This window comes from Nannospalax galili, unplaced genomic scaffold (assembly GCF_000622305.1).
Source record: "Nannospalax galili isolate Female #2095 unplaced genomic scaffold, S.galili_v1.0 scaffold488, whole genome shotgun sequence".
In the NCBI taxonomy this organism is placed as follows: Eukaryota; Metazoa; Chordata; class Mammalia; order Rodentia; family Spalacidae; genus Nannospalax; species Nannospalax galili.
The window spans coordinates 4,029,855-4,040,660 of record NW_008360316.1 but is presented as its reverse complement, the minus strand read 5'-3'; the positions used below and the strand labels follow the sequence as shown (position 1 = coordinate 4,040,660).

Here is a 10,806-nt window from a genome sequence, read left to right as displayed (position 1 = left end):
AACGCTGCTTACTGGCTTGCTCCCCTGGCCCCTGCTCAGCCTGCTCTCTTAGCCAACACAGGCCTACCTGCCCAGGGGTAGCATTATCCACTGTGGGCTGGGCCCTCCCACATCACTCAACAATCAAGAAAATGCCCCACAGACATGGCCACAGGCCAGTCCAATGGAGGTGTGTCAAGGTGACACTAAAGCTATCCAGCACAGTGTTTGATATGCTTCTTGTATTTGTGTGGGCATGTCTTTCTTTAATTTTGGAAAATTTTCTTCCAACATTCTGTTGAAGAGCTGGTCCATGCCATTATCTTGGGATTCTTCTCCTGCCTGTATGCCTATGATTCGTAAGTTTGGTCTTTTTATGGTGTCACACAATTCCTGCATATTCCAGTCTTGTGATTTCTTAAATTTTTCATAATCTTTGAGTGGTCTAGTTTGCACACTTTATCTTCCAGTCTTGATATTCTGTTTTCCATTTCATTCATCCTATTGGTGAGGCTTTTCCTGTCGATTCTAACTACTCTAGAGGACCGTTTTTATTTGGTGGGGATACTTTATTTTGGTTTTTCATGTTATTTTTTTTTTTCTGTGATTCTGACATGTGAATTTCTTTTGTAGTTTCTGATTCTTGTGTGAGACTCAAGGTTTAGGTCTTAGGTCTGCTTCTTTTTGTGAACTTTATGTGTCTTTGTGGTTTACTTTTCGGGCATGAAAAGCTAGTTCCTCTGAGCTTCTGGATCTTTCTTTTGATTTTATATTGGAGTGGCCAGATTGCTTTTGTCTTCAGGAGTTCTTACAGAGGCCCAAGTCAGATGAGGATCAGACACTCTCAGGCTTTCTCCTAAGGTCTGGAATCCCCCCAGGAAATTTTGTGAACTTTATGTGTCTTTGTGGTTTACTTTTCGGGCATGAAAAGCTAGTTCCTCTGAGCTTCTGGATCTTTCTTTTGATTTTATATTGGAGTGGCCAGATTGCTTTTGTCTTCAGGAGTTCTTACAGAGGCCCAAGTCAGATGAGGATCAGACACTCTCAGGCTTTCTCCTAAGGTCTGGAATCCCCCCAGGAAAGATTTTGGCTTCAGGAATTTGGGGGTGGACTGGCCTGGGACTAGGCCCAGGAAAGATGCTGGTCTCGGGCAGTTGGTGGCCATGCCACCCAGAGATGCAAAGGAAGATGGGGGTGGGAAGTGGCCCCAAGGGTTCCTGGGGACTGCACTGAGCAGCTGGGTTGGTCTGAATGCAAAGGATCAGGAAGAGTAAAGGTCAGCCCCAGCGTCCAGGAAAGAAGCTGGTGGGTCATGCAGGTCCAGGGAAGTAGAGGGAGGTGAGGTCGGGGCCAGGCCAAGGAGCAGTGCTCCTGGGGACCTGAGAAGGAACTGCATTGGTCTGGATGCAAAGGATCAGGAAGCATTTGTGTCTGGGGCGCCAAGACAAGGAACAGGACAGGACCCGGGCTAGGAGGAGAGACCGGTGGGGGAGATGGGCAGGTGAATGAGGCTGAGGGAGTCAAGGTGAGGAGGGCATGATGGACTTACCCTGGAGAGAGAGGCCTGCGGGTCAGAGAGAGGCCTGTGGGTCCTGTAGGCCCAGGGAAGCAGAGGGAGGTGAGGGCAGGGCCAGGCCCAGAAGCAGTACTCCTGGGAACCCAAGAAGGAACTGCGTTGGTCTGGATGCAAAGGATCAGGAAGCAGTGGTGGTTCCCCAGGTGTCTGAGGCACCAAGACAAGAAGTGGGACAGGACCCAGGCTAGGAGGAGAGACCGGCCGGGGAGATGGGAGGGTGAATCTATTCCACACTTCTTACCACCGCCCACCTCCAGAGCGCTAGAGATTAAATCCAGGATCTTGTACATATGAGGCAAGTACTCTATCACTGAGCTATGCCCAGCCCAAATTCTTGTAGAATTTTAAAATGAGCAGACCTGGCTCGGCATCTTGGTCTACGGCTGTAATTCCAGCACTCAGGAGGGAGAAGCAGGAGGATCACAAGTTGGAGGCCATCTTGCACTATATAGGGAGTTCTATATCCTGTCTCAAAACAAATTCAACAAACAACATTAACCACATAGTCGTCTATAATCTTTTTTTAAATTTTATTATTTTTATTTTATGTGTATGCATGTATTGCCTGCATGTAGGTAAGTGCACCCGTGTCATGCAATGCCCACAGAGGTCAGAAGAGGCTGTCGGATCCCCTGGGACTGGAGTTATGGACAGCTCTTTGCTGCCACGTGGGTGCTGGGATTTGAACTCAGGTCTTCTGCAAGAACAACCAGTGTTCTTAACCACTGAGCCATCCCTCCAGTCCCGTTATCTATATTCTTACTTAAACAACACAGAGTGCTTCACACAAGTCCCTACACTGGTCTCTTTATTCCACTTCACACCTATCTCTCTTTCTGAAAACCCTAAAAACATCACACTCCATTCTTATGCAAAGGTATGTCAAGCAAAGATACTTTATTGCATAACATCTATATTAAAAAAATGTATGGAGTTGGCTTTTTCTTGGAAAATTGTATGACAAACATTGAACAGGTCTTCCCATCCTTATTCATCAAAAGCATACCTTTAAAAAAAATATTTTATTATTTTTATTTTATGTATATGAGTGTATTGCCTGCGTGTATGTGAGTGCACCCATGTCGTGCAATGCCATGGAGGTCAGAAGAGGGCTTTGGATTCCCATAGAACTGGAGTTAAAAGATGGTTTGTAGCCACCATGTGGTGCTGGGAATCGAACCAGGTCCTCTGCAAGAGCAGTCAGTGCTCTTAACCACTAAGCCCTCTCTCCAGCCCCCAAAAGCATAACTTTTAAAAATTATTTTATTGTTTGACCATTTCATTCATGAAAAAAACTTTTAATGTTTGTGTTATGCTGTTTTATGAACTAAAAAAAATTCTATTTACCCCACTCCTGTTATGATTTCTTAAAACCTATGTGCAGTAGGGCATGGCAGTGCATACCTGTAAGCCCAGCACTTGAAGAATAGAAGCAGGAATCAAGGCCAGTCTAGGCTACATGAGACCCTGTCTCAAAAACACAACCAGCGAAAACACATAAGCATTTCTTTGTCCTTATTTCCTTTGAATAAATTCCAAGAAATTATAACTGATTAAAAAGTGCACACACTGATACAAATTGTTCTCCCTAAAGATCAATTTACAATTAGAGGACCCATTATCGCAGACCACTAACTCATTGTTCTTATGTTGTTACATGCATGCTAATTGATGTGCACTCTGTTTAATTGCACATTTAACAGTGGCAGATCCAATTTGGGGGTACCAATACTGAGCAAAGCACTTCATGTGAATTATTTTGTGTAAATCTCATTATAATCCTATGAAATGCTTCTTTACTACCCCTTTACAATGGAGAGAAACTAAGGCATGTAGCGCTATGGAGCCAACAGCCAAACCTGACATCCAATTCTAGAGCCCCATGCTCCCCACTGTCACTGAGCCTAGTGTTTACACTACAGCATGCTGGTGTCAGTGTGATGGCACTGTTGCTATTCCTTATTTTTATTTTACTTATTATTTTTATTTTATGTGTATAAGTGTACTGCCTGCATGTAGGTAAGTGCACCTGTGTTGTGCAGTGCCCACACAGGTCAGAAGAGAGCATCAGATATCCCTGGAACTGGAGTTATACACAGTTGTTAGCCATCATGTAGGTGCTGGAAATCAAACCTGGGTCCTCTGCAAGAGTGGCCAGTGTTCTTAATGACTGAGTCATCTCTCCAGCCCTGCCACTCCTTATTTTGTGAAATCAGCCTTTCACAAAAATAAATTCTGTGCTCATTTTTCTGTTCACTTTTCTTCTCCATTTATTCCAAGTAATTAATAAGGTCTCTTAACATAATAAATACATTAACCCTTTGCCAGGCAAATAACCTATCTCATTTGTATATTCAGACTTTCAATATGGAAGAATTTAGCCATATAAAGTTTGTAATTTTTTTTTTTTTTTTTTTTCTTTTTGAGACAGGGTCTCCCTGTAGCCCCAGCTGTCCTGGAACTCACTATGTAGACCAGGCTGGCCTCAAACTCACAAAGATCCGCTTGCCTCTGCCTCCCAAGTGCTGGGATTAAAGGCATGCGCTACCACACCTGGCCCTAAAGTTTGTAATTTTTATGTAATCAAATCAATCCTTAATTTTGGTAAAGAAATTTTGTGTAAAGAAAGCCTTTCCATATCCCAACATAGCACTACTTTTATGACTTCTCTTTTAAACTATTTTATTGAGCAATTGATTGACTGATCAAGCTAAGGACTAGATTTGAGACTTGTACATTGTACATACTAAGCAAAGACTCTATACTGAGCTATTACTCCCTTCCTTTTTTTTTTTTTTTTTAGTTGGACTTTAAGTTGTGCTGGAGCTCAGCTAGCCCTTGAATGTGGGATCCTCCTGTCTTAGCCTCTTTGAGTAGCTGGGATTACAGGCCTAAGCCACCATACCCACCTTTTTAAAAATATCTAAACTTTGATCAAGTAATTCTCTGTTCCCCCAGAATGCCACTAGCCTGGCACCGTTTACTAAAAGCCAAGTCTTTCCCTACCACATACTAAACATGGTCTCAGAAGGATCATGCCCCTGGCCAAGGTTTCTCCATTATTTCACTATTCTGACTACTCTGACTCAGGTATAAAGCTCTTCCAAACACAGTCATTTTTTTCTAAATACAGTATTTTTATGTATGTTTTTAATATCTGGTTTAGGTTTCTTTTGTTACTTTACCAATTTTTCCTGCCTATTCTGGCATATTCTTTACCACTTCAAAATCATTTTAAATATAACAGAAAAATGTTTTGTAGACATAGACAGGATAACAATAAGCTTACAGGCTAGTCAAGAACACCACTGGGTCTTCTTTTTTTAACTAAGAACGCAGTACATTTCTCCCCTTCAGTTGTTTATTATGCTTCCTAGAAGTCGTGTGTGTTCAAGTCTCCACTCTTTGCTTTCCAGAGTTTTTTCAAAGGTATAACTTCTGTTGTTCATGTAATAGGAACCTTCCCTCCCGTGTGTTTGTTACACTCTTTGTACATAAAAAACATAGTTTTAGAAAACCCCAAGTTAAAAGAGGCTTCTTTATGGATGGGCTTGTCACAGACTCTAAGCTATGAATTCTCCAAGATGGGGAAAAATAACAGATTCCAAAACTTCTAGAGCAATGTGTGAGACAATTCTGAATGGTTCGTTTCTTTCTTTCTTTCTGTTTAGCTCACTTTCGAGGAAGGGGTTGTGATGGGTCTGCCAACTCAACACAATCTAGAATCCCCTGAGAGAGAAGTCTCAATGAGGAACTGTTTGGATTGCATCTGCCTGTGGGCATGCCTCTGGAGGGCTACCTGGCTATGCTACCTGAGGGGGAAGCTGTGCCCCTGCAGGTGGCACCATTTCCTTGGCAGAGGATTCTGAACTGCGTAAGAGTAGGGAAAGCAAGCTGGACAGAAGCATGCATGCATTAATTAGATATGATATAAACAACTCCCAAAAGTTCCTCTGGCTGTGACTTCCCTGCTATGACAGACTGTAACCTGAACTAAAATAAGCCCTTTCTCCCCTAAGTCACTTTTGTCATGGTATTTTCTCACGGCAGAAAAGAAACCAACATACTCATGGAACTAGAATTTCAAGGAATGCATTAAGTCAGACAGTGCGCTACTCAGTTCAATCCTTCCTTCACCTTAACTGATCACAAGAAGACACCCTGTCAACTCTACAGCTCTCATTTTGCCCTGGTTTACACTTTGCCATAAGCATGGTCTAAGATACAGTTCCTTCAGAGTGCATGTCAACACTCTTCAATGAGGCTCAAGTGCCACGGTATTTCATTAGCTATTATCTCAAAATTTAGTTTTCTCCCATACCCAAAGTGTCCCCTTCTGGACTACAGATCTTTCACCTAGCTTATTCTGCCCAATGCATATGTCACTCTGCTCTTGTAAAGCACCTACTGGCATTTTTAGTGACATCAATATGTAATGGATCCTATTGGTACAAGTTCTTTGTATTTAAAACGGTCTGCTAGTCTAGACTTTTTACACAGTCAACATGAAAATGTCAATCTATTAAAAGAACTGGAGGATTCTACTGGGTCCCAAATAACCTTACTGGTAATACTTTTTACTGCTACATGAAGTCAGTATCAAGTGAGTATTAAATCTGGGATGATGACTACACATTCAAGTGTTCTTCTAATGAAGACAGTATCAATCCTAAAATTATAATCAAACAACTACCCTGATGGCAGAGCTAACCTCACTAATATCCTGAGCATCAGATGCAACCAAGAAAAACAAAATCAGGTTTCTGAGCACCAGTTGGTAGGGGAAATAAGCCCCCAATACTCAGCCTTGCCATGCTTCCACTGCCTGGAATTATATGCTGGACTGACAGCAAGATTCATTCCCATATGGCCCCCGGGGAAAAAGGCTCAGGTGATAAGCCACATATGGAGAGATGGACAAGGAGAAGGAAGCAGAAGAGGAAAATTAGGCAGTCAAAGAAGTGTCCATAAATGGAAAGGGACGAGTCAAAATGGATGAGAAAAAAAATTAATTTCTGTGTTATGACACAAATATCATGAGCAAATAAATAACAAACCTGCTATTCTTATCTTTTTTATTTATTACAACTTATTTATTTTGTTGTGGGTGGGATGTGGAGGATGCACACACCATGGCATGTAGAGGTCAGAGGACAACTCCAGGAGTTGATTCTCTCCCTCCACCATGTGGGTTGCAGGGACTGAACTCAGGTCATGAGGCTTGGTGGCAGGCACCTTTACCCACTGAGCCATCTCCCAGTTCTACACTTCTCTTATAAATAAATTTAAGCACAGAAATAAGGTACCTGAGATCATACATCAAATACTCCTGTGTACTGGCTTAGCATTAAGACTCTCATCACGTTGAGTTATTGTAATCTAAATTACTAATAATCCAAAGTTATTCATTTCAAGGATCTTGATATCCACCAAACAAACAAATTTGTTAATATCTTTCCATGGTGTCAATTATGGAAATGTAGGCATAAAGATGGTATAATTCTCAACTATTCAACTAAACAAGGTAGTCACTGGTTGTTCATCATGCAGCAATGAGCAAAACAGACTGAGCAGCACCCTCACTGAGTTCAGCCAGTGGGGCAGAGGGATGAAAACAAAGCTGGCAGATAAGATGTTGGTAGTGATTATGGCTAAGAAGAAAGTAATACAGGAAAGAAGATGGAGTCAGACAGGCACGGTTTGAAGAGAAGAGAGTGTGGCTGAGTCTCAGACAAAGTGCAGGAGTCGCAGGGATACCTGGAGAGGAACATTCCAGGTCCACAGTGCCCAGAAGGATCACATTCTCAGCCTGGCCTCCAGAGCCAATCATAAGCAACACAAAGGAATGGATGAGTACCTGGTTTCTGCATCAAGGGAATCCATAAGCTTTTTATCATCTAGTAATTTCTTCAGACTTTGATACAATTCCACATTTGTGTTCAACCTAGAAAAATGAAAACACATGATTTTCTAATCCCTTTTTTCTTAGACGGTAAGATACCCATGCCCAGACACCAAAATTTGGGAGTAGTTTTCTGTGTCTTTGTTGGGCCAGGAATAATAATAGCCATATTTAGAAACTGTTCAGTATAAGGACAGGCAATCCATTAAGCAAAATGTCAATGGCCCTAGCTATCCTAGACGATAAAGGGAAGCTCAAATTGAGTAGGCAGCTGCAGCAGAAAGACAGGAAAGAGGGGAGGGGAAGGGACAGTTTGGTGATGGAGAACCACTTTCCACTAGCAATATGCAGAGAGTGACTCTGTGGGGTTGTTTTGGTTTTTTTTTAATATTTTATTTTTCTTATTTTTATTTTATGTGCATTAGTGTATTGCCTGCATGTATGTGAGTGCACTCACATGTTGTGCAATGCTGTGTTGTGCAATGCTGTGGAGGTCAGAAGAGAGCTTCGGATTCCCTGGGACCTGGAGTTAAGGACAGTTCGTACCCGTTGTGTGGGTACTAGGAATCGAACCCAGGTCCTCTGCAAGAGCAGTCAGTGCTCTTAACCACTGAGCCATCTCTCCAGCTCCCGTGTGTCTGGTTTTTAATAACCTCAAAGAACGAAGGGGGCAAGAGAAGCTGAATTAACACAAAGCTTTCCTAAAGTCCTGAGTTCAGCACCCTGAAACAGTTGTGCTCAGTGTGTGGCAGGCCCACCCTGGATGAGATGGCTCAGGACATGGTATGCAGCCATAGCCACATGCAAGGCTGGCTGACTGTGGCACTATGAACTTAAGGCTGCCATGAAGACTGACTGAGACCACATGTACAATCCTCACCCTCACAGACCTATGCAGCCGCCCACTCTGGGCCCAAATTTGGAGCAAAGAGCCATGATCCAAGCATCAGCTTTGGCCCAATCTGTAGCACCACTGTCCTCACTCCCTGGGTGCTGAAGGCTCTGGCATCCTCAAGGCCAACAAGGAAACTGGGCCTATATTAAAATTTACTCCTGCCCAGTGGATCCTGAGGGAGGAACAGTGTCCATAACACCATCCATCATGCACAGTCCTTACTCAAGGATGAGCTAGTTCCCCAGGCCGTTCACAACTAAAGAAGTGTTTAATGGACTGAAGGATTTCTTTTGCCACCACTTTCATGGATCCTCCCAAATACCAGACAGTCCAAAGCAGTCACTGTCAGTCAAAAGATGCTCAGCATGCCTTCATCACCCAATCCCTGGCAGAGCTCCCAGGAGTCAGGGGAAAGCTGGAGCCTACTTGCTGCTGGCCCCCAGGGCTCTTACTGTGTAGAGGACTGCAGTTTTGGGTCCTATGGAAGCATATGTTACATCACCGAATTATAGGCTCTTTCTCCACTGCCAAAAAACAAGCCAGTTCCCTTACGTATCTGAAATCAGCCTGGTCAACTGAAGAATTTAGTAACAATGTCACAGGTAGACTATAGGGAGAAAGAGTCAAGGTTCTCGAAGAAAGCAGGAAGCAGAGCTCTAGGCAAGGCCATAAACCTATTTTAGGGCTTTGCGTCAATAGACTGAACCACTCCCCATGAAGAGATGAAGATTACAAATACCACCACTTCACTACCAATCCTGCTTCTCTTTAGCCTCTCACAAACTTAAGAGTGCTTGGAGCAGGCTGTACATACACCCAGTGGGACACAGCCTTCATGGTACCCCAGAGAGGTGACCTGGCCATGACACCCTTTCCTGGGCTACTCCCCAAAAGGCAGTGGTTGTTCTCCCAAGGGGTCCCTTGCTACAGTTCCTTCAGGGTGCCCAGTATCTAGGTGTGACAAGGACAACTTTTTCCCTTTAGCAAGTCAATGGTTGTTAAAAAAAAAAAAAAAAAAAAAAAAAAAAAGTCACATTTACTGTGCCTATGGTGGGCCAATGTTGCTCAGTGGAAAAGGGGCAGCACCCATATCTCCCCTAGGACATCAGGTCTTCCAGAAAGCCTGTCCAACTACCCAAGCTGCCCATTCCTCCAACTTCTGGTCTCTGAAATAGGTTCATGGCATTGCCTGGCCCCTATTTCCCCATCACAGACCTATGCAAGGCAAGCCCTGGGGGCTCTCTGCAGCCTCAGACATGATCTGGCAGGGTGTTATGTACCTAAGTGCTTTAGAACAGAGCACCATCCATGTGATTTTCAACAAGCACTTTGTGGAGTGCTCAAAAATAGCTTGAAAACATTTCATATTACCCCCAAAGTGCTTCAGAGTAATTTATTTCCCCATAACCTCTACCTACAGCCTGACTTGGCTCTCCCAAAGAGTTTTACAGTTCCTAAGACATTCCTAACCCCAACTTAAAAGGGCCTGTAGGGGGATTGCGCGTGTATATATATATACACATTTTGGCTTCTCAGCCTGTGGCCCATAGCCATGTATACAACGACTGACTCGTGAGACTCTAGGAACTCTAATTGACCCTGAAAATACTCAGAAGCCCTACCTACCATCAGTAATAATGGTGAAAAAGAAATCACTCAATTATATGCATCTCATATTTATTTCATTTCATTCTCACAGCAACCCTAAAAGTCATCTTAATTACCCCATCTACAAAGGAATAGAGAAGAGGGGACAGGTGAATAACCCAAGCACAATGCTGAGAGGGGAGCCTCTGCCCTACAGTCTTCCCACCCACCTCCCACCCTCCACATGAGTCACACCCGCACCTTCTCCCACCCTGCCCAGGGACAGGCACTGTGTACGACACCACGTATAGCCCAGTGGAGGTGGCAGCACCTACTTTTCTACCATGGTGCCGACACTTCGACAGGCCTCTTCGGCGGCCTCTCTGAACGCAGGCTCAGGATGTGCGATTTTCACAAAATCAGCCTAACAAAGAGGAAAGACAAAACCAAAAGGGAATTTGATAGATCTCTGGCTTCCAAGATCCTGCTGAAGACCCCTTGACCTGACCCATGCATTTTCACGAATGAATCCTGATTCAACCAGTAAGGCAGAGCAGCTTCCTTCTAGATGTTTATTAATTCTGTTATTCCTTGGAGCCATATCTGTTTCATTCCAAAGAAAATATTTTCATAAATTTCATTTTAGAAGCTTCTCACCTTCAAATGGATAGCCAGCAAACTCTCCCTATCTCGTAATTCCAAAAAGCAGATTTGGGTTTCAAATATTCTAAAACTTTGGAACTCAAACTGTAGCTTGGTTCTCCCAGCTATCCTGGCCCCAAAGAATAATTCAGAGGTGCTCTTTAAAAATGGCACATAATATAGTTTCAAAACCAATTTAACAACATTTTCTAAGCTTTTATAAGA

The 10,806-nt window shown here is 43.3% G+C and overlaps 1 protein-coding gene across 3 annotated transcripts in view; it reads right to left on the bottom strand.

Moving 5' to 3' along the window:
• Mipep (mitochondrial intermediate peptidase) overlaps positions 1 to 10,806 on the bottom strand; it is a 176,035-nt gene that overhangs the window by 157,655 nt on the left and 7,574 nt on the right. For all 3 annotated transcript variants that reach the window (XM_008824997.3, XM_029559583.1, XM_029559584.1), the window contains exons 3-4: positions 10,275 to 10,363; positions 7,413 to 7,499 (exon numbers count right to left, since the gene is read on the bottom strand). In XM_008824997.3, the coding sequence (XP_008823219.1) occupies positions 7,413 to 7,499; positions 10,275 to 10,363 (176 nt within the window). The remainder of the gene's footprint in view (positions 1 to 7,412; positions 7,500 to 10,274; positions 10,364 to 10,806) is intronic.